This window comes from Canis lupus, chromosome 20 (assembly GCF_011100685.1).
Source record: "Canis lupus familiaris isolate Mischka breed German Shepherd chromosome 20, alternate assembly UU_Cfam_GSD_1.0, whole genome shotgun sequence".
Lineage (NCBI taxonomy): Eukaryota > Metazoa > Chordata > Mammalia > Carnivora > Canidae > Canis > Canis lupus.
The window spans coordinates 34,654,214-34,678,880 of NC_049241.1; the positions used below are offsets into that span (position 1 = coordinate 34,654,214).

The 24,667-nt window shown below is 40.2% G+C and overlaps 1 protein-coding gene across 1 annotated transcript in view; it reads left to right on the forward strand.

The window, feature by feature from the left end:
- ERC2 (ELKS/RAB6-interacting/CAST family member 2) overlaps positions 1-24,667 on the forward strand; it is a 946,536-nt gene that overhangs the window by 561,402 nt on the left and 360,467 nt on the right. Inside the window, exon 15 of the mRNA XM_038566126.1 lies at positions 24,459-24,619. Within this exon, the coding sequence (XP_038422054.1) occupies positions 24,459-24,619 (161 nt within the window). The remainder of the gene's footprint in view (positions 1-24,458; positions 24,620-24,667) is intronic.

Below are 24,667 nucleotides of genomic sequence, written 5' to 3' on the forward strand. Positions count from 1 at the left end.
GCAGCGGTTTGGCGCCTGCCTTTGGCCAAGGGCGCGATCCTGAAGACCTGGGATCGAATCCCACATGGGACTCCCGGTGCATGGAGCCTGCTTCTCCCTCTGCCTGTGTCTCTGCCTCTCTCTCTCTCTCTCTCTGTGACTATCATAAATAAATAAATCTTTAAAAAAAAAAAACAATTATTTATACGTAAGACCAAGCATCCAGGTTTTTGGAAACAAAATCTCTTATGTCACCTCTGTATCAAGAGGAGTACAAAACTTGTCAGGATTCAAACCCTCCTGGGCCACCCTCTCTGGAGCAGGAGAGGGAATCCTAGTCCCAAGGCTTTCTCGATGCATCCATCACTAAAGAACATTCCCATTTGGGTTATCCTGCCATGTAATTTCGGCACCATCGTGTAAGGAACACAGGACCAAAGTATAGATTTGAAAGATTCCAGAAGGGAGGCAGTTTGACAAAAGGGCTGGGACTGAGGGTACTGATCAGACTGACTCACTGGCCTGACCGCTGTCCCTGCAACTTCTCGCTATTGGATCTTGGGCCTATTTAGCCATTCTAGGCGCATAACATGGGGATAATAATGAACTTGCCTCATTCAATGAGATAATCCTGTTCAGTAAATACATCAGCACCCGGCCCAAAGCAGGTATTCAGTGAAGGTGATTGTGTTATTATTTGAGCTACTGCTTTATCCAGGGATTTGGTTGACACTTAAGGCCTCTGGTTCCCCCTACATTGCTCAGGACAGCTTGTCCTCTATGGCTAGTAAAGGTGGTGCTTGGGCAGATTTTGAATCCTCATCCTCTTGATGGTGAGCTAGAGTCACATCCCTCACAGCCTCAATCACAGGAGCTGCATATGGTGTTCCCCAGGTAAGGAGGTTGCAGTGATACCCCCAGTGATGCAGAGAGGGCCAGAAGGGAGCTTAGAGCTCATCTAAGGAGATCACCTTAAAAGAGGGAAGACTGTGGGATGCCTGTGTGGCTCAGCGTGTGTGGCTCTGCCTTTGGCTCAGGGTGTGATCCAGGAGTTCCAGGATTGAGTTCCACATTGAACTTCCTGCATGGAGCCTGCTTCTCCCTCTGCCTCTGTATATGTGTGTGTGTGTGTGTGTGTGTGTGTGTGTGTGTGTCTCATGAATAAATAAATAAAATCTTTAAAAAAACAAACAAAACAAAACAAGAAAGAAGACTGGGCCCAAAGAAGGGAAGATGGTGGCTTGATACAGTTTCCTGTTCTTCATTTCCAAGTTCTTCCTTCTACGTGTTTGTATTCTCAGCCCTACCATGTCAGTCCAGCCCATCCTTCTCCCTGTAAGCCTTCTTCACCGGCTTGTTTTCTCTGCCACTTCTATTCCTCATCCTCTCCCTTGAAGTCTCTTGGAGCAGTATTCTTCTTTCTGAAAGCTTCCTGGCCTTCTCCCCTACTTCACCTCCACTTCCCCACCATAGCTCAGACCATCCTCTTGCTAGGATGATCTCTTCACTACCCCTACTTGACAAAATTCTACCTATCCTTTAAAATAGAGAGTCAAAGTTGGTAGCCAGTGATCCAGATGTGGCCAAAAAATGTATTTCATGAATTCAGGTAGGTTTTGTTTTTAATTGAGGCACCATTTCACAAGATAATTCAGATACTTTTTCTTCTTTGGGTAAGAGGATCTGGCCACTTAGTACCTACATTTTTGCTTGGTGGAAATTAGTGGCAGCTAAGGAGCATTTTCCCTGCCTGGCCAGCATCACTCCTTGTTAATAACTGCTCTGCTTTGCTGGTGTTTAGATTTGTGACTCCTGTTTTAAGATGTTCTCTAAATATTATCACTTCTGAGAAGCATCTCCTGTCCTTGTCTTGCTTTTCCAAATGTATCTTCTCCTTGTCTTATGTCTCTAAAACTCTGCTGCCTTTTCTATAGTGGAGATGGAGTTCTGTCCTGCTTATTGTTGGTTCTAGAGAATAATACTTAGCATCTATCAAGTGCTTACTAAGGGCAGGGCACAGGGGCTGAGTGTTTCATGGACATCTTAATCTCCAGGCCTCATTACGACCTTGTGTGAAGTGTATTATTATCTCTGGTCTACAAAGGCAGAAGTCCAGAGAGTGTAAGTGGCTTACTCAAGGTCACACAGTGGGTGGCAGAGAAGGGATTCAGGCCATCAACTACCCAACCTTAGTGCTTGTGTTGCCCTGTGTTTTATACTGATGGATCTTTCCGAACACATTGAAAGCTGTGGGATATTTAGGAGTATAATTCTCTAGTTCTCCTACATTAAATGTTTCCAGAGTACATACTTCATCAGAGGCACAGAACTCTGATCCATTTTCTCCAGTTAAACAAGTAAGCGATAATTATATTATGGGTCATGATAGTGTTTTGAGTATTCACAGCCTGCCCTGTGCTGTGCTGGACATTTACCCTGCAACCTCTTATAATCCCCATAACTGCCCTAGGTGGCAGAATGTGTTTCTTTATGTCCAGTTAAAGAATTGTAGGTTCAGTGAAGTCAGGTACCTTGGCCAAAGATATATAGCATCAAGTGAACAGGATTTGAACTTGGATTTTTTTTTTTCTTTAAGATAGGGAGAGTGGGGGCAGAGGGAGAGAGATTCTTAAGCAGGCTCCATGCCCAGCACAGAGCCTAATGTGGGGCTCGATCTCACAACCCTGAGATCATGACCTGAGCTGAAATAAAGAGTCAGATGCATAACTGACTGAGCCAGGCACCTCTTGACTTTTCTTTTAACAGCAGCATAGTCCCAGTTCTGCTTATGTTTCTGTTGTTTGGCTGCACAGAGGATTGTCATGATCCTACTGAGATTAGGCTATATCTGTAGGGTTGTTATACACAGATAGCTGGGCCATGCCCCTGAGTTTCTGATTCTATAGGTAGAGGCAGGGGGCAGGTAAAAGGATGCTATGAATATGCATTCTCACAAATTCCCAGATGAAGCTGCTGCTGCTGGTTGAGGAACCTTCTTTGCAAACCACTGGTTTGACTATCAGGTGTTACTGTTTTTACTAATTCTAATTTTGAGTTAGGTGATTATTTATTAAGTGCCAGCCATGTGCTAGACCCCAGCTGGGGATTATAGATATTTGGGTAAATTAGACGTGAAGCAAAGAGCCTAGTGGGGGAAATGGGAAGATACATACAAAGAAATTCTTAAGTGTAGTAATTTATTGTGATACATGCTAGAAGAAACAAACTTGGAGCTGAGATGAGGAATACCAGGGACAGGTGGGAGGTAGGCAACTAACTGTAACTCAGGAGATTCAGAAGGGCCTTTGGGAGGTGGTGACATTTATGTTGAGACCTGATAGGTGAGAAGATACCTGTCCTTTGAAGAGTTTGGAAGGGGTGGAGGAGAAACAAGGCATGGTAGAGGAGAAAGACCAGATTCTACAAGGCCCAGGGAAGGCCAGAGTGTCATGAAATGTCATTAAGGGGGGCAGACAAGGGCTAAATAAAACAGGACCTTTGTCAGTCAGGGAGTTGGAGTTTTATATGCAAGGCAATAGAAACCATACTGCCTCTTTTAAAACAGTATTTTGATTTTGGAAGTCTGTGCTTGTAGGTGTAAAAATTCCTTTGCTCAGTTATAGGGTTTGGGCTCTCTTCACCCGTAGTATAAAAAAATGGAAGTTGGTGATTCACCCTCACCAATCACTGAGGATAGGAACATGCGTCAGGGGACTGGTGGGAGGGGCAGATAGGACGCTATATGTACACACACACATACCCTCCAACACAGCTCTAAACTGAGCAAAAAGGTTGGTTGATTTGTCTCCTTTTTTTCACCTTTGGAAACTGGATCTGCTTTTCTGACATAAGAGAGGTAGAAAATACTCTTAGCATGCTCACCTTTGTCTTTGAAGAGGTGAGCATTGTTGCCAAATGTTGTAAGTTAAATCCTAGCAAGAATGACTATAATCAAAGACTGAGTCACAAATTAAAATGGGAACTTGTATTATTAGCTGTCCTGCCTTTCCTTCTCTCTGAATCAAAGCAGAGGATGCCAGCAGGCCAGCTGTCTCCAACCACACCTCAGTGCTCATGAGTGTCAAGGAGTTCACATCGCCATCTCGTTCAGAAATGTGTTCCCCCTGTTTCTTTGCCATAGAATGGAGTTATACTTCTTCAAATCATCCAGATGAGAACATATTCATGATGGTTTCTACAGCATTGGGAATTCCTGCTTTTTTTGATCAGGTCTGCTAGAGTTGTAAAAGGAAGCTTTCTGGACATTAACTTTGTAGCAAAGAGGGGTAGAATGAGGTTGGCAAAGGAAGAAACAATTTTGATGTAATAAAAATAGGATTGCTCAGAGTTGAGATGAGAGCTTTCTTACTGTTTGGTATTCAGATGAAATTTAGTTTGGAAGTCACATCAGCGAATATTATATTTCTTCAGAACCTCGGCTGTGTTTTCCATCAGGGGGCATCTTTATTTCACTTAACTTGTGCAGCAAGCTGAAAAACCATAGATGATTTCAACTTTGTTTTTGTTTTTAAAAATCTACAGGTACTCCAGACATTCAAATATGTTTTTAGTGTCCATTCTGGAACCTTAAAGAAATGATTTTGGACAAGGCCAAACATTTTGTGGCACCTACTCCACACAGTCCCTTTCTTTTCTATGCTTACTTGCATTGGCACTTAATTTGTTACTGTATATTAGAACATTTCCCCGTCGCCTCTGAAACTGTCTCAGAGGCAAGGCTTTTAGAACCTGAATTTTTTTAACACGAAACAGGATTATGGATTAATCTCAGGCAGGGAAGTCCCTGGGGGCAATGTAACCTGACAAGTAAGACTCTGCTCTTGGCAAGCCCCTTGCAGGGTCACCCTCTGTTCCTGCCATTGACCTAGTGGACGAAAGAGTGGATGTGTGTGTGAGTCTAGGCATGACTTCTCTAAAGATCAACATTTGTACACACTGGAGTCACCTTTTATACATAGTGCTACTGACATTAACCAGAGAAGTGGGCCTGACAGCCCCAGCCTTAAAGCCAGCTCGAGAGTGGCCCGGCTGTGCATGCAACGGTTTATCTGAAGGGATTCAGCACATTACACAGCCTAATTGTGTTTCGTCCAAAAGGAACTATTACCCAGATAGAGGCGCCTCTAAGGTTACTGAGTGTGACCCATCAAAATGGGGTATTCATTTCCATATATGTATAGTTGTTAGATATTTTAAATACCAAGGCTGTTTCCCCTCGTGAAGTCCAGATACAATGATTTCCTTATAGATAATTATAACATTGTTAATTCTTGAAGAAGGGAGGAGAAATATTTTTAAACAAAATAATTTACATATTTGAGAAATCATAAAAGGGAGAAGAAGTCCCAGCTGAAGCAATCAGACCTTTGAGTGACTATTTGGCATTGAAGCAAGGAATCCAGTGTTTTTCACTTATGTTTGTCTTGAGACTAATACCAGGGTTATGTTTGATTCAGGGTTATGTTGAATCATTTTATATGGGACTAGACTATTATCTTGGTAATGAAATGGTGATTTTTTTTTTTTTTAAATCTGAAAAGAGCTACTTGGAGAAAGAATCACTTATTTTGAAAATAGAGTTCAAAGGTGTAAATTGTAGAATATATCTTATGGGGAAAACATAGACATCTACTTCCAAAGCATGATACAAGTACTTGGTGAAGCCTGGCATTTAATATGTGAGTATAAATTGTCCTGTTGACAGAGCACTTTCCATCACAACTGTGAAGTTTTGAAGAACAAAGTGTCACCACATTGAGATTTGAGTAGTTTTTGTCTCTGCTCAGATTATCAGTGAATGCTCCCCTGTGTCAGGGTAATTGAGAAAAACAAAAATTGCTGCTTTTAAACATGAAAATTATGCTTGGCAGGATATGTACTTTGGTTGTTTTTATAGAAATGGGCTGGATTTGACCCTTGCCATCCACCCACTGTCTGCCAGGCTCCTTTGGGACCAATACACAGCCCCTAGCAGGGGTTGAGGGACAATCTCCGGTGCAGAGCCAGGTGAGAAGCAGAGTAACTGGTCCTGGGAGCCCGGTGTCATAACCCCACTCTCATTAGTTCAGCTGGAAGGCCAGAAAGTAAAGTCTGAGTCCCTAGAGTGCAGGGAGGATGTTGAGCAACACACTGATGACTGCTAGGATTGGAAGAGGGGCACAATTTAGCAGATCTGCTGTTGTGATCCAGTGGATACTTAATTCCACTTAGAGATGGAAGGAAAGTGGATAAACTCTCCATCCAGCCTGAAAGTACAATTCTCTTCTATCTGTCCATCAGCCTTGCTTACGTGGTGTCTCTCAAACTCATCCTCCGTCACTTTGTATGTGGAGAGAACTGGCTGTTTGGGTGGGCGTCTTTGTTCCAAGTCTTCTCTTTATGAAGCGGTTTCCCCAAAGTTAACCAATTAAGAATTGTTTTTTTCCATGTAGCAGTAATCGCTCTGAGAGGAGGGAGCCAAGTCGCTGTGGGGGATGCTGTGCCTCAGGGACACATTTGGGAGGATTTCCTTCTCCTGAAGCCACAGGGTCAACATAAAGCCCTATAAAATGTTTTAAATAAAGAAGAAATTGAAGCGGAAGATTTCATTCTGGCACTTCATGTCTGGTTTTTGCTTTCCTCCCACTGAGGAGCTAACCAAGCCAGAAGCCTGGAGGATGTATTTAGTTTGAGGATAATGAAGCTTTACTGTGATTTTTTTAAACTTACCTGGATTATAATTATAAGGAAACCAGTACCTGCCTTTATGGGTTAGTCTGTGATGTGCTGATGGCTGTTGTTGAACACAGTATTTTAAACGGTGTGTGTGTGTGTGTGTGTGTGTGTGTGTGTGTGTGTATGGTGGTTTATTGGTTTTATAAAAAGGGCACCGCACTTATGAAATTTTTATCACTTGACTCTTAATTAAGTCACTTTCTCATCCTGATTCAGTAGATGTCAAGCCATTGATTTGTATGCTGATGGTTTTGCACATAAGTCATTGTCCTAATGGACAATGGAAGGCATTTAGGGCGTGAGCATTCACTGCTAACATCCTCATAGTTATGACATTTTGGAGAGGATTCTTCTTCAGGATGATGGGAATGGCCTCACTGACCTTATGTGAACATTTCTCATCTTTCCCAGTATTTGCTCTTGCTGTCCTTTTTGTAGCTGAAGTGGGCACCAAATATGTATGGCATGCACTTAAAATTGTCTTAACTTTTAATATTTAGATAATTGTAGATTCATATACAGTTTTAGGAATAATAGACATTTTGTATATCCTTTACCCAGTTTCTCCCAGTAGTAACGTGTTGCAAAACTGTAGTATAATACCACCACCAGGATGTTGACACTAATGCAATGAAGTTAAAAACACTTCCAACACCAAAAGGATCCCTCATGCTGCCCTTCTATAACTGCATTCAGCTTCCCTTCCCATTCCTTAACCCTGGTAAGCATTAAACTATTCTCCATTTCTATAATTTTGTCATTTGAAGAACACTGTATAAATGGAATCATATAGAATGTGGCCTTTAGTGATTGGCTTCTTTCAGTTAGCATAATTTACTGGTAATTCTTCCAAATTGTGAGCTGTATTAATACTTTGTTCCTTCTTATTGCTGAGTAGTGTTCCACAGTATGGATATACCACAGTTTAACTATTCACCAGTTAAAGGACCTCTACGTTGTTTTCAATTCTTGGCTATTAGTAATACAGTTCCTATGAACCTTCATATATAGGTTTTTGTATGAACATAAGTTTTTATTTCTCTGAAGTAAATAATGAAAAGAGTACAATTGCTAGGTCATATGGTAGTTGCATCCTAAATTTTATAAGAAACTGCAAAATTGTTTTTCAAAGTAGTACCACTTCACATTCCCACCAGCAATATATGAGGAATCCAGTTTCTCTGTATCCTCACCAACATTGGATAGTGCCACTATTTTTTATTTTAGCCATTTAAATAAGTGTGTAGCATTATTCCATTGTAGTTTTAATTTGCAATTCTTTAATGGCTAAAGATGTAGAACACTTTTGTATGTCCTTATTTGCCATCTGTATGTTCACTTCAGCAAAATGTCTATTCATGTCTTTTATCTATTTTCAAATTGTATTAGAGATTTTACTGTTGAGTTTTGAGCCCTGTTTAGTATAGTTTAGTTCATGTTCTTTTTTTTTTTTTTTTGTCTATGGATGTCGAATTATTCCAGCACTATTTGTTGAAAACACTATATGGGCAGCCTGGATGGCTCAGCAGTTTAGCACCCCTTCAGCCCAGGGCCTGATCCTAGAGTCCCAGGATCAAGTCCCACATCAGACTCCCTGCATGGAGCCTGCTTCTCCCTCTGCCTGTCTCTCTGCCTCTCTCTCTCTCTCATGAATAAATAAAATAAAGAAAATCTTAAAAAAAATAAAAAAGAAAACACTATCTTTATTCCACTGAATTGCTTTTGCTCCTCTGTGAAACACCACTTCTGCATTTTCATGAACGTCTGTTTCTGTTCTAGTGGCGTATACATCTATCTCTCTGCCGATATCACCTGTCCTGGTTATTGTAACTATACAGTAGCTTTGATATCAGGTAGAGTGATTCTTTCCACTTTATTCTTCTTTATCAGGATTGTTTTAGCTATTCTAAAACCTGTGTCTTCCCATATATATTTTAGAATAAGCTTGTCTATGTCTTTAAAAAATACTTGCTGTGGGACGCTTGGGTGGCTCAGCAGTTGAGCGTCTGCCTTCAGCTCAGGGTGTGATCCTGGGTCCAGGGATCCAGTCCCATATGGAGCTCCCTGAGAGGAGCCTACTTCTCCCTCTGTCTATGTCCCTGCCTCTCTCTGTGTCTCTCATGAATAAATAAATACAATCTTTAAAAAACAAAAAAACTTGCTGCGATTTTGATAGAAATTACATTAAACCTATACATCAATGTTAGAAAAGTTGACATACTTAACTATATTTAATCTTCTAATCCATAGATGCTCTATTTATTTAAGTTTTCTTTGATTTCTTTCATCAGAATTTTATAATTTCCAACATATAGATCCTGTACTTTTGTTGTTGTTGTTGTTCTGTTAGTTTTTTAGAGAGAGAGATAAAGTGCATGTACACACGAAGAGGGGAAAGGGGCAGAGGAAGAGGAAGAGAGAGAATCTTGAGCAGGTTTCACAGAGCCCAATGCAGGACTTGATCTCACAACTGTGTAATCATGACCTGAACTGAAATCAAGAGTTGGATGCTTAACCGACTGAGCCCTCCAGGCACCTCAGGTCCTGTACATGTTTTAAGTCAGTACATAAATATTTATTTTTTAGAGAACTATAATTGGCATTTAGTTTTTAATTTTTGTTTCTATAGTTTACTATTAACATATAGAAATGCAGTTGATCTATGTGTGTTGACCTTGTGTTCTATAACCTTGCTGAGCACATTTGTTAGTTATAGGCATTTTTTCTTTTAGATTCTTCAGGATTTTCTGCATAGACAATTATTTCATTTACAAGTAATGACAGTCTTGTTGTTTTCTTTCTAATTGTTGTATCTTTTATTTCTTGTTCTTGCCTTAGTGCAGTAGTTAGAACTCCAAGTATTATACTGAGTAAGAGGTGTGAGAGCAGATATCCTTGCCTTGCTCCTGATCTTAGAGCAAAGCATTCAGTCTTTCACCATTAAGTATGATGGTAGCTGTGGATTATTTTTGGTAAATATTCTTTATCATGTTAAAGAAGTTTTCTGTCTTTGACACATACATTTTGAAATGCAATTTTATATTTTTACAGTGATTAGGTGTGGCTTATGATGTAGCTGAGTTTAGGAAAGGGAGATTATCCTTGGTGGGCTTGATCTAATTAGTGAGCCCTTAAAAGGGACCGGGCTATTCCTGAGGAAAAAGAATCAAGGCATGAGAAAAATTTGATGCAAGAGAGGTTTTTTTGTTGCTTGCCTTGAAGATTTGAGTGGCTCATGTGACAGGGAATGCAAATGGTCTCTAGGAGCTAGGAGTAGTAAGGAAAAGGAGACCTCATATTAGAACTTCAGGGAACTGAATTCTATTACAACTGCATAAGCTTGGAAGAGGGCTCTGAACTCTAGATTAGAATGCAGCCTGCCATATCTTAATTTCAACCTTGTGAGGCCCTGAGCGGAAAAACCAGTCACACTATGCTTCCTGCCAGGAATTCTGACCTACAGAACTTTCAGCTGTCAAGATGATGGCAATTTGTTACATAATAATAGAAAATTAATGCAAAAGTCAAGTAAGATATTTTGGAACAGTGGTGGAATCAAAGGGTATACTGAATACTCCAGTGATTCAAATGGGACCCAGTTCTAGTCCCTAAATTATATTCATCCATAAACCTGTGGGTGCTGGTTGTATGCTAGATGCTATGTTCAAGCCTAGGAACACTGAGGAGAATGAGCCAAGGTTTTATTTGTTTGTTTTGTTTTTGTTTTTATTTTTTTACTATTGAGAGCTCATGGCCCACATCATCTTAGGATAGCCCCCTCTAACAGTTGTCCCATTATATTTTTACTCAACAATTAGACTCACATTCTGGTAAAGAGTAAGAGTAAGCCATCTATACTTCTTTGGTAAATCCCTTACCTTTTTTGAGCTTGAGTTACTCAGCAGTTAAATGGCTTGCTTCTTTGGAAGTATGTAAGGATCAAATAGGTTATAGGAAACCATATTGATTGATATAATTATTACCTTTCTACAGTAGAGTTTCTTCTCTTCTTTTCTCCCTCTTGGCGTCTCTCCCATAATTATTTACTGACCATATACTGTGTGTTTGAGAAGATGCTGGGTCCAGTGGGAGGATCAAGGATGCATTAGACTCCCTATGATCAAGGACCAAGATGTCATACAGGGAAGCCCCTACCTATTGCTCAAGGCTGATGAAACCATGATGCAAGTGTCCTTAGGGCCTTAGGAAAGGGTTTGGAGTCAGGCTTGATTTGGACTAATTGAAATTTGTCATAATCAACAGGTATCTCCTGCAGAGCCAAGACTGTAGGAGAACTCAGAGTAAAAAAGGCCTCCTTCTTTCATCCTTCCTCCTTGGAAATGCCTCAGAACCATTCCTTACATCACATGAAAGTAGGCCTATTTGAGAAAACTGCCCCAATTTGTTGAATAGGAATGAATAGACAGTAATAGAGGTGGCTTAGTGGCATGAACAAATGGTTCTGATTTTTTTAAGACCTGACAGATAATTTTGAGTGATGTAGAAATAAAATAATAGCAAAACCAGAAAATGTTACACAAACATAAAACAAACAAGCAAACAACCATACTGGACTTCCAAAACCCATAGGAACTTTATTAAGGAATAGTAATGAAATGAGCAGCATTCAAGTGCATTGTGGGGTAGAGTGAGGTGGCAAGAATGACTGTTGACAGCTCTGGAGTCACCAACACTCAAGCACTCCCTGGTGAATGGGGATTATAATCAGCATAAATCTAAGTGACTGTCAGGAGCAAAGTAGCCTTGCCCGGAAGTGTGGCCTGAGTTAAGATTATTTTGGCTGAGGGTAGCTGCCACTGTAACTGCCACCAGAGGGCTCCGCCCTGCTCTGGACTTCTGCTTTATAACTCTCTTTTGGAAGCTGGTTTACCAGCAGCTAATTGTTCCATGGGAGCAGAATAAGTAAGTCCTATGCAGACCTTCCTTGGTCAAAAATGTTTTAGAGATTGTTCTTTTTTTAATTTAATAATTCATATTTGCAGCAAAAGTACAAAGAAGAATGTAATAGATTACCTGAAATCTCTATGCCTAGAAACAAACTCGTCATTAATATTTGGATGTGTTTCCTTCTAGTCATTTTGTTTTCTGTGACTATACATTTAAAAACCTACATATAGTTGGAATTGTATTTACCATTTACTAACTTGCTTTTCTTTCTTGGGATTTCATGAACGTCTTTCCCTTACATTCAGTCTTCCTACTTAATGTTTAATATCTGTCCAACATCTCAACAATTGGATGCCCCTAATTTCCTATCTAATTTCTTTTCAACATTTATACACACACACACATATTTTAATTTATTTAACTCATTTATTTGGAAGGTGAGTGTACATATGTATGTATTTATGTATTCATTTGTATTTATGTGTGTGTGTGTATATATATACATGCATACATACAAAGTTTTAATTCTGATTTTTATAAACAAAACTATGATGAACATATTTATTATATACTCAGTAATTTCCTCAGAAAGCATACCTTATGATATCCTTAGGATAACTTACTAAAATGGGATCATGGATCAAATGGTAATTCATGAACTGTAGTGAATTTAAAGGAATTTAAAAGTTTCTCTCACATATTCAAAACAGATAAAATTTCCACAAAGATTGAAATAGTTTCTTTTTTTTAGGGATGCCTGGGTGGCTCAGCAGTTGAGTGTCTACCTTCAGCTCAGGGAGTGATCTCAGGCCAGGGGATCGAGTACCTCATCAGGCTCCCTGGGAGAAGCGGGCTTCTCCCTCTATGTCTCTGTCTCTCTCTGTGTGTCTCTTATGAATAAATAAGTAAATAAAATCTCTAAGAAAATAAATAATTTCTTTTATATTTTAAGATTTAATTTGTTGTTCGAGAGAGCAAGCAGGCAGTGGAGGTAGGGGAGAGAAGGGCAGAGGAAGAGGGAGAAAGAATCCTAAGAGGACTCCACACTGAGCATTGAAGCCTGCATGGGGCTAAATCTCATGATCATGAGATCACCACCTGAGCCAAAACCAGGAGTCAGGCACTTAACTGACTGTATCACCCAGGTACCCCAAAGATTGAAATAATATCTAAACATCACTGGACAATAAAGTTGTAAAACTTAGATGCTCTGGCTCTTTCCAGTACAGTAGCCACTAAATTTGGCTATTTAAATTTAAATTTTAATTTAGATCAAACTACATTACATTAAAGATTCAGTTCCTCAGTTGTACCACCACCATTTCCAGTGCTCTGTAGTCACATGTAGTTAGTGATATGTGTATTGGACGGTGCAAGTGAAAACTTTGCCATCATCATAGGAAGTTCTTTTGTATAATGCTGCTCTAATATCTTCAACAAGTTCCTTCGTGTTGTGTTTGGAATTCAGCTAGGTTAGACTAAAATATGAACAATACATATTTGAGAGTGATTCATTTGGTTTGTTACAGATTCCCTAGTAAAAAAATTCACCATTCCATTGAAGACATAAAATACTGTGTCTCTCTGAAAATGGAGAAAGAAAATGGAAATTGTAACTTTATCTTGCTTACTCATCCTCTATGAGGTTGAAAGCTAAGCACCAGTGTTTAAACTAACATCACTGTTGATAATGATTACAGCTTACTATGTGTTTGCTATGTGTCAGTGTGTAACTATTGCAAGTCAGGTATTCTTCACAAGGAGGTCAGGAGGTATGGTTGTTATCAATAGTTTATAGAGAAAGGAACTGATGTAAATAGAGGTCAAGAATCTTTTACAGAGTCACATAGCCAGCACATGCCTGGATCCTGATTGGGAACTAAGTCTTCTGGCTTCAAGATCCATAGTCTTACGACTAGCTACACTGCTTCCAAGAACATCTGAGACTGTTAGGGAGAAAACCAGCTCTTTGCTATGCTAAACAACTGTGCACATTTAAAGTAAAGAATGCTTCCCTATTGTTCAAGAAGCACCTACACAGCTTTTTTTCTCATGGAGGTTCCACTGAGCTTGGTCTAATCTGGAATGAAAAATGCTCAGGGCATGGTGGAGAAACTTTTATTCATTTGTATTCCAACACTTTGATTTAACAGAATCTAAGTCAGATATATCTTACACATTTCTTCTCTATCTTCTATTATTGTCTGAAGTTTTGCTAATAAGCCTGGGAAGAAAAGAAGGAAAAAGGAGAAGTTAAAATGCAGTCAAAATCAAAGAGTTTGAGCCCAAACACACTCACTTGATGTGGGTATTGGTTTAATGCTGAAATATTAGAGGTGACACATTTAAGCAAATCTCCTAGATGCTTAAACTTCAGTGAGGAGGGAACAAATCCCAAATCACAGTCCTGAGGGTGGTTAGGTCCAGGCAGAAAGCAGTCTGGGCATTTTCAGTTTCAACCTTTTCCAAAAGGTGTCACTCTAAGGCAGCAGTGGGGAGGTGGGAAGGAGGTGGAGATAGAAATGTCAGATAAGAATAATTGGAAAAATAAGATTAGTAGCCCTCATTTTAACAGATTCTTCACCATAAGCATCACTGTCTGAGAAGTTCTTGCTTTTGAGGAGGGAGGGTTTTGGTGTTTATCTTCACCTTCTGATCTCTGGGTGACCTCCTCTGTGCCCAGAGCGGAGCTAGGCCAGGTCCCAGCTATTCCCACAGGGCCAATTCACATTCCGTTGTGGCTATATCTTGGGATATGGGGATTCCATTGGCTCTGTGTTCTGGTACAAACTGAAAACTACCATCCTCTTGCACTTAGGACAAGTGAAGACAGAAAACCAGGATGAATGGTGAAGGCTAAGGCAGAAGGGCCCATGTATTTTTAAAACGTAGTTTAAAAAACTTTAAAAATTCCAAATCATTAACACAAAATAGACACTAACTCAATACTGACATATAATTTAAGGAAAAAAATTGTTTTATCAAAATATTTGAAGATCAGTTCTTGCCAAGCAAGCCTCATGAAAAGCACAGGACGTTGCCACGTGTCAGGAAGAGACACACAGAACTCAGAGTGGGGCTCTTGGCAGATAACTGAGAGAGAAGCTGGTTTTCAAATATTTAGTTAAACAACACAAATGTATGTGTAAGTTTAAGTCGACACATGTTAATGATTTAAGGTCTTAAACAGGTTTTTTATTTTATTGTTTTAAGGCTCCGCTGTTCACTCTAAAAGTTCCGACAGTTTCTCCAGAGCTGGGTGTAAGCACTAGACTCCTTAGAAATTCATTTAACGGCTTCATTATTCTTCAAGTGTATGGAGTTATGAATTATTCAAATGCAATTGAATAGTCCTGGTAATTTAACCATTTTATAAGACAGTTTTTATGATCTGCCACATGGAATGACTAATAAAATCAGAAATGGCACACAATCATTTGAGTGTTTTTTAAACTGGTGTGGCCTAACAGACATCTAGCTTAAAGAAACCATTAATTATTATGTTCTTCATTTGTAAAAAGAAGTTGATGTATTTTAAAATGTAAGCTTTCTAGAAGTAATATCAGAATTCAATTTTGACATATTTGGGGACCTTGTTTAAGACTTAAGATGTTCCATTTTAAAATATACAAGATCCTTGAAGTTGCCGTGAATTCTGTTTTCATTGAGGGTGGCATTTTAGGAATTAAACAGTTTTCTAAATTATTTTCCCCAAGAAATATTATTGTCTGGTGAATCACCAATAGATGTGCCTCTGAAAGAAGCAAATGCCATATTAAATCAAGACAAATATGCTATTTTCCTGCTGGACTTCTCAAAAGTGGTTATTGACTCAATCATTGTGATTCTCTAAGTAGCAATTCCCTAATGCACAGGACCACAGGTCCCCATAGCCTGGGCTACCAGCATCATTTTTTTCCTTCCTCTTCAATAAGCCACTCCCACTTGACTGATTTAGGGAGGTAGACCATGAGGCCTAGAGCAGGACTGGCTCTTGTTTCACTCTTGCTCATCACTCAGTACTTTTCTTTAATAGCTTTTTCGGGGAAAAAAGATTAATTAATTAATTAATTAAAGAGAGAGAGGGAGAGACCGAGAGCAGGGAGAGAGGCAGAGGGAGAGGGAGAGAAATTCTCAAACAGACTGTCTGCTGAGCACAGAGCCTGATGTGAGCTGGATCCCAGGACTCAGATCATGACCTGAGCCAAAATCAAGCATCAGCCGTTTAACAGATTGAGCCACCCAGCCATTCCTAGCTCTTTTTTTTTTTTTTTAAATCACAATTGTGATTAATTGGTTTTTGATTTACGCTTGTCTGCCAAACTAGACAGCTTCTGAAGATGAGCCTATCTCAAGTGTCCAGCAGAGTGCCCGGCACATAGGGGACAACCAGTAAGGTGGTGGAAAGAAGGAGGGAGTGCACATTTTCTAGGTCCCAGGGAAGAGCATGTAGAATACAGAGCAGGACTAAAAACTTCCTGCTTGTTCCCCAGCTCAAAGCTTGGGACCTTTTTTATTGTGCCATCCTGAATCTCACAGGTTTCTGAGTGCTCCTAGTGGCTGCTGGGGTGACAGTGAATTTAGGTCTTCCTTTCATTCAGGAGCTGAGTAACGGAGCCCACTCATCTCTATAGCAAGGAGAAGGTGCTTGAGGCAAACAGAGAGCAAGACCTGAAGGGTGTTTGGTGAGGATGGCAAGGGGACCACTGATTTATGGGGTAGGAAAGTATCAGTTTCAGACTCACACTTCATCCATCATTGCACTAAGTGAGTCAAAGGAGGGTGTTTCAGAATCATGCTTTTGCATTCCCCTTCCTGCCATCCTGCAGGTATTTATTGAGTATAGGCAGTGGTATTGTGTCAGGGGCTGAAGGGGCTTTCCAAAGAGGACAAAGAAAAAAAAAAACAAGACAAAGATATGGTTCTTGTCCTCCAGCAGATTACAATCCAGTTGTAGCAACTAAGCATCCACATGAAAAGTTGTGCAGGAATATGAAGTGGTATTTGATTAGGTGGTAGAAAGTCAAGTGTAGACAGTAAGAACTGGGACTTGGTGGATGCCTGAGTAGCTCAGCGATTGAGCATCTACCTTTGGCTCAGGGCGTGATCCCGCAGTGCCAGGATTGAGCCTCACATCGAGCCTGCTTCTCCCTCTGCCTACGTCTCTGCCTCTCTCTCTGTGTCTCTCATGAATTAATAAATAAAATCTTTAAAAAAAAATCATAGAGATCCTATTGTGAAACCAAAACTTGATCCAGGTATGTGCTTGTCCAGCTTTTAATCACTGTACCCTTCCTGCCATCCTGCATGTATTTATTGAGTATGTACACTAGCTAGAAGGAATGTCAGGGCTGTGAAGGAGGTCAGGGCTCTCTGACAGAACTTTAAGGGTAGAATGATTTTGGGAACAGGAGGGGGTCATCACTGGCAGTCCAGATGTGTGTGTATACAGTTGAGGATAGGTGACAGGAAGCACAACATTTGAATTCAGTAATAAGCAAACATAAGATGGGTTAAATACTTACCAGGCACTGTATTAATAAGAGTTGACACTTTTATGGCACAAAGAACTAGACATTGTTCTCAAGGTATTACAGATATTAACCCATTGAATCTTTACAAAACCCCTGTGAGCTAAGTTTTGTTATTGCCCTCCCATCACAAGCTAGGAACCTGGGGCTCAGGGAACTTTTGTAACTCACCCAGAGTGCCACAGATAGTAAATGATAAGCTAGCTCCTGAATTCTAATCTATCTATCTTTCTTTCTTTTCTTTCTTTCTTTCTTTCTTTCTTTCTTCTTTCTTTTCTTTTCTTTTCTTTTCTTTTCTTTTCTTTCTTTTTCTTTCTTTCCTTCTTTTTTCTTTCTTTCTTTCTTTCTTTCTTTCTTTCTTTCTTTCTTTCTTTTCTTTCTTTCTCTTTCTCTTTTTTTATTTTTTAATAAATTTATTTTTTATTGGTGTTCAATTTGTCAACATATAGAATAACACCCAGTGCTCATCCCATCAAGTGCCCACCTCAGTGCCCACCACCCAGTCACCCCCACCCCCCACGCACCTCCCCTTCCACCCCCCCTAGTTCGTTTCCCAGAGTTAGGAGTCTTTCATGTTCTGTCCCCCTTTCTGATATTTCCCACTTATTTTTTCTCCTTTCCCCTTTATTCCCTTTCACTATTTTTTATATTCCCCAAATGAATGAGACCATATGTTTGTCCTTCTCTGATTGACTTATTTCACTCAGCATAATACCCTCCAGTTCCATCCACGTCGAAGCAAATGGTGGGTATTTGTCGTTTCTAATGGCTGAGTAATATTCCATTGTATACATAAACCACATCTTCTTTATCCATTCATCTTTCGATGGACACCGAGGCTCCTTCCACAGTTTGGCTATTGTGGACATTGCTGCTATAAACATCGGGGTGCAGGTGTCCCGGTGTCTCACTGCATCTGTATCTTTGGGGTAAATCCCCAGCAGTGCAATTGCTGGGTCGTAGGGCAGGTCTATTTTTAACTCTTTGAGGAACCTCCACACAATTTTCCAGAGTGGCTGCATCAGTTCACATTCCCACCAACAGTGTAAGAGGGTTCCCTTTTCTCCGCATCCTCTCCAACATTTGTTGTTTCCTGCCTTGTTAATTGTCCCCATTCTCACTGGTGTGAGGTGGTATCTCATTGTGGTTTTGATTTGTATTTCCCTGATGGCAAGTGATGCGGAGCATTTTCTCATGTGCTTGTTGGCCATGTCTGTGTCTTCCTCTGTGAGATTTCTGTTCATGTCTTTTGCCCATTTCATGATTGGATTGTTTGTTTCTTTGCTGTTGAGTTTAATGAATTCTATTTTCTAAACACTGTGCTGTGCTACCTCTTTTGTTAAGAATGCACTGTTTTCATATTTGCCAGTATCTACACTAGGAACTTTACATTAATTGCTTCATTGTGTACTTGTAGAGACTCTTATGAGAAGTACTGTTGTTACAGATGAGAAAACTCAGACCCTTTCCCAAGATTCTGACTGACATATGGTAAAACAGGTATTATTAGTACAGTCTGATTTCATAATCATGCTTTTAATCATTCCTCAGCATTTTATTTTTTAATATTTTATTTATTTATTTGGAGAGAGAGTGAGCAAGAGAGAGAGAGAGCATGAGCACGGGGGAGGAGCAGAGGGAGAAGGAGAAGCAGACTCCCTGCTGAGCAGGGGGCCTGATGCAGGATTTGATTCCAGGACTCTGGAATCATGATTTGAACTGAAGAGAGACGCTTAACTGACTGAGCTACCCAGGTGCCCCCATTCTCAGCATTTTAAAATACGTTAATTTTTTTTTTAATTCAAAATCCTGAGTAGAATTCTATATATAAAACAAAAGTAGAACAACTCCCGTTGGGACACCTGGGTGGCTCAGTGGTTGAGTATCTGCCTTTGGCTCAGGTCATGATCCTGGGGTCCTGGTATTGTGTCCCACATCAGGCTCCCCCAATAGGGAGCCTGCTTCTCCCTCTGCCTGTGTCTCTGCGTCTCTCTCTCTGTATTTCATGAATGAATAGATAAAATCTTAAAAAAAAAAAGAACAGCTTCCCTTTGAGTGTGGGATGGTAGAGAAAGATCTCTGCTGATTCACATTCCTCCCATGTCATTGACCTATTTATCAGTCCCTAGATGTCCTTGGGAAGCCCTGCTGCTCAAGGGAACACATTTTGAAAACCACTACTGTGGGTAATTGGTAGCTTCTTGAGATGTTGGAGCCAGGCTAGTGATATTTTTGACAAAATATTGGTGGGTTAGGTATATTGATTTGGAAGTAGAGATAAATTATGACAGTGAGTCCTGTGGGACACCTTTGAATCTCAGACCCATAGGGCCCAGTATAAAGATACTTTCAAACACATACAGTCAAAACAGCTGAAAAAAATCAAAAGGTAGTCTAATTCTTCAATTTGTGTCTTTGGAAAATATTGAAAGGGCCCCAGAAATAGCCCCTAGCAACGTTTTCCTCCGTCCCTTTTCTCTTCTTTGCAATTTCCTTATTGTGCCCTTAAAACATACCTCTCTCATCCAAGTTTCAGGGCTTATTCTTCCTCTCTCTGTTCTGACTTCCTTCTCCTTATTACACAGATCATCATAGCCTGTGCTTCAATGTCCTGTACCTTTGTACTTAGTTTCTCAAGTTCACTTTGCTACCCACATATCCTAAAATCTAGGACTGGACCTGGCTGAGAGATACACTATGATGGGGAGAAGCTGATCAGACGAAGCCATGTCCTTGTTTAGGATAGGGGATAGAGTCAAAGGCTAGGAATACACACACACACACACACACACACACACACACACACACTCAGTCATGCAATTATTTTCAACCTTATTAGGAATGTGGGAGTGGAAGGGATGTGAGTTTGTGTTGTCAAAAGTAATGATAGGAAAGAATGATAGGGGCACCTGGGTGGCTCAATTGGTTAAGTGTGTCTGCCTTTGGCTCAGGTCATGATCCCAGGGTTCTGGGATTGAGCCCTGAGTCTGGCTCCCTGCTCAGCAGGGAGTCTGCTTCTACCTCTCCCTCTGCCCTTCCCACCCACCACTTGTGCTCTCTCATGTGTGCTCTCTCTTTTTCTCTCTCCCTCCCTCTCTTTCTCTCTCTCTCTCTCTCTCTCTCTCTAACAAAATCTTAAAAAAAAAAATGATGGATATGAGAAGTCTTTCCAAAATAGAGCCATATGACTTAATGATGAACTGAAAATAAAAGAGGAAGGAGAGGAAAGAGACAGATGTGGTTCTGAGGTCTTAAACATGAGTTACTGAGTAAAGATTAGGGTGTTGGACCTGTGGATGCGTTACAGAGTGGCAGGTTGAGAGAAAAGGAGTAGGTAGTAGGGATTCAGTTTAGGCATGTGTGCATGGATCATGAATTGGCTTTTGGTCATCTTGCATCTAAAGTGATATTAGGACATCCAAATGAAAGTGATCAACAGGTGGTTAGGTATGTGAAAGAGGTCAAGGGAGTAAAAGATAAAGTTTGAAAGGTATCTATGCATATGTGAGAGCTGTGGAAACAGACTTCAGTTCTTCTCCTAAGGATACACGTGGATGATGAAAATGTTTCTAGGACAGAGTAATAAGAGGAAGGATCCAATTATAGACTGCAAGAAGGTGAAGAATTTACAAAAGAAACATGGGAAATAGGTTCCCAATCTAAAAGAGAGCTTCAGAGAACCCAAGGGAAGAGTTGATTTTAGGGAAATGGTGGATGGATATGACCCCACTCACCCATTAAATCTATTACAAGGGGCTATTTAATTATAAGGGGGGAAATTCTCATGATACATTTATTGAAAACTGTTTGGGAAATTGTATATAGCATCCCAGTTATACATACACGAATGGAGAGAGAGAAATGGAGAAATTTATAACAAAATGTGTATATTGTTTATTTCCAGGTAGCAGGATTTTGGGTGATCTTAATGAAAAAGAATGTCATTATTTTATCTTAAAAAGAGAAATTTTAAATATTTATATCTGTATCTTTTACAATTTGTACAATGAGTGTACTTTATTCTCATTAAGAAGAAAAATTATTTTATTGACATCAGTTAGAAAAGAATAAATAATATGGAGGCTACGTCATTTCACTTATTGCCCACAAACATGGAACAGAATAAGCAGCCTGGTCCTGTGTTTCCTGGCAGGGAAACTGAAGCTGAAAGAGATGTAGGAATTTGTGTCAGTCACATTGTAAGTGATGGAGCTAGGATTCTAACATGGGGCTTTTTAAGGCACAAGTTACATATACATGGTTAAAATGTTACATCAAATGAGAGGAAAAAGTTGGCTGTGCAAACTATACATTATGAAAAGATATGTTGGGGGCACCTGCGTGGCTCAGTCAGTTAAGCATCTGCCTTCAGCTCAGGTCATGATCTCAGGTCCTGGGATTGAGCCCCATGTCAGGCTCTCTGCTCAGCAGGGAGTCTGTTTATCCCTTTCTCTCTATCCCTCCCTCTGTTCATGTTCTCTCTCTCTCTTTCTCAAATAGATAAATAAAATCTTTAAAAAAAAAAAAAAAAGACATGTGGCAAGAAGGAAGATACCAGTGGTGCAAGTATAGAGTTTCCATGGTATAGCAAGAGTGAAAAGCAATTTTCTTTCTTGATGAGAGGGGACTGGTGGTGGGGAGATGGAGGCAGGTATAGGGCACTTGATAAGAAGTGTGACAGTTTACTTGGCCAGTGGTAACAGACAGTCCATCATCTCAAGGTGTATAACAAAAGAGGTTTATACCTTGCTTAGGTAATATGGGTTGGCCTTGGGCTTTGTTGTGGTCACTCAGAGACTCAGGCTGAAGGAGACACCATCTGAAACACACTTTTATAGCCACAGGGAAAAGGGAGGGTTGGGGTTGAATACTAGCACTTACATGCTTTACCTGGAAATGACAATGATTTTATTGGCCAGAACCTCAGCCCAATTAAAATGGAGGGGCAAAGTGTAGCTGTACCACGTACCCCTAAAGAGGAGAACGGGAATATTGTGAACCACTCTAATGACCACCACAACAGGGAGAATATTACTTGCTTTTTTAATGCTCCTAATTTCGTAGCAAAAGAAATAGTTGGCAGAACTCTAGTAGATGTTTAACACAGGAGGTATCATGGGCATCACCCAGGAAACTGAGACTCAAAGAATCAAGTGATCATTTGTACAAAGTCACAGAGAGAAACAGTGGCCGTGTGAAGACTAGAACTGTGTGTCTGAGGCCAGTGACCCCCAGTGGCCCTCAGTGTGCAATACTCACTGGCCTGGGGTATGTGATTTTGGAGGAGTGGTGGCCATGGCCTAGGAAACTATTGGAGACTCTGCTTGCAAGGTGTTGAGAATAGCAGTCTCACCTCATACGGGGAGTTGTTGATGCTGGAAGCCAATGGCATCTCCATCAGTAAAAACTCTGGACTGCATCTCTTAGGCGCCCAGGTTTCTCTATGTGGTTATTGCTGAAATGACCAAGAAAGACTGCAAATCACTACTCTAAAAGTGTAATTGTGAAAGTTGAGTTAACATAAAACTAGCTGAGGCTGGCCCCAAGCAGTAAAGTGGCAGGTGAATTAAATACCTGGAAACCCAGTGGAGCAGCTCTGTGTCTATAGATTGCAGACAGGTCAGCTTCAACTTAATGAGAGAGAGTTTAGCTGGTGAGAATCCTGGATAGTGTCCTTCTCTGGGATCAGTAGTGCATTCAGAATAGAGAGCAATTTATGAAAGGAAATGAGGTCATGAGGACATAGGCCATCCTATAGAGAGTTAGGCAGACTAAATCTGAGTTGGTACTTGGAATGAACATAGTTCTGATCTTTTTTTACACTGCTATCAAAAATGGGAGGAGGGAAGGAGGAAAAATATCTGCTTCAGTTTCACTAAAGCATTGCTTTGTAGAAGGGCTGCTAGTCATATTTATAATATTCTATAAATTTACATCAGAAATTATTACAATTGTTTTTTAAATTTTGTATATTTCTAAAGTTAAAGAATAATACTATTTATTCTACACTTAAGCAGGTGTGGTTCTGGGACTTCCATGGTTAACCCTCATATTCCTTGCTTTTTAAACTATATTTGGTTTTGGCTTTGACTTACATTATATGGTCATCAAATTCCTCTTTTTATCAGGGAAAAAAATGGAAGGTTTTCTGAATCTTAAGAGCATGTAATTTACCTTGGATGTGAACTATAATGCTTATTCTGAAAAAATTCCATGTAAAACTGAAGAAATTGTGTAGAAATTCTTTATGAATTGCAACCTAACATGTCATTGACACATTTTGAAGGGCATTTTGTTGACTTTAGTGATGGATGATCCCATTCTGCCAAGTTCAGCTGGAAGGGGGGTGGCTTAGAAACCCAAATATCAACCCTGGAATCTAGAAACTTCCTGGAACCATGGTTTTAAATCAGCAGGGTGGATGCGGCCTGCATCTGTGCAAGGGATGGCATTTCACTGGCTCGCTCCACGGAAGTCTCTGGAACAGAATTGTAAACACCAGCCCTCTTTGTTGTGTGTTGGCTTTTAAAAGCCCCCAATGGTTTGGGGAGGATAAGGCCTTGCCTTGGGGCTCCCTGGTCCAATTTTTTGGGACCTGGCTAAAAATCCTGGATATTTGATAGTCTGGCTTATTTCTATGGTGTATTAGCACCCTATAAAAGTTACATGTCATTTATTTCAAGTTTAGAAACCTCTCAAACTTCAGGGGCAAACCAAACTTGAACCTTTTGTGGCTGGAATTCTGTTTACCTTTGGCCAAACTTTACTTCCTGAATATGAGGCAGGGAGGTGAGGTGAGAGGGGGCTCCTGAGGCCCCTTGGACATCAAATCGCTTTTGCCAAACAATGCTTTGATAGGTTAAAACATGAATGAATCTGAAACACGTAGATTAGCTTCCTGTCAGAATACTCTGGGGCCTACACACAAAAGTATATTGTGCTGGGCAAATGCATTTTGAGTGTTCCCTTCCGCCAACTGTGAGGCAGTATCTGAGATTTTTTGCCAAACACAGGTTGAAATTGGGTCAAGCCAGTTACCTTCCACTTCTAATAAATATATAAATAGTTTCTATAAAGGTTATTGGACAATCCAATTGAATAAGAACTTTGGATAAATTTGGACATTACTTGTGTTTGAAACATTTATTTTCAACCAGTGACAAAGAAAGAATGGGCTCTAAGATACAGTGCCCTGTTCAAGGATGGCTATGATTCCTTTGTGTCTATTGTCAGAATATAGGCTAGCAAGGAAGTCCTGGTGCTTGAATGAAGGAGAAATAACACACCATTCGATGTGCCTTTCAGATAGAGGAACTGATGAATGCACTGGAGAAGACCAGACAGGAACTGGATGCTACCAAGGCACGCCTGGCCTCCACACAGCAGTCCCTGGCTGAAAAAGAAGCACATTTGGCCAATCTCCGGATAGAAAGGAGAAAACAGCTGGAGGAGATCCTGGAGATGAAGTGAGTATCCATTTTTGTTTTCCTAGTTTCTCTTTTCTAACTTTTCTT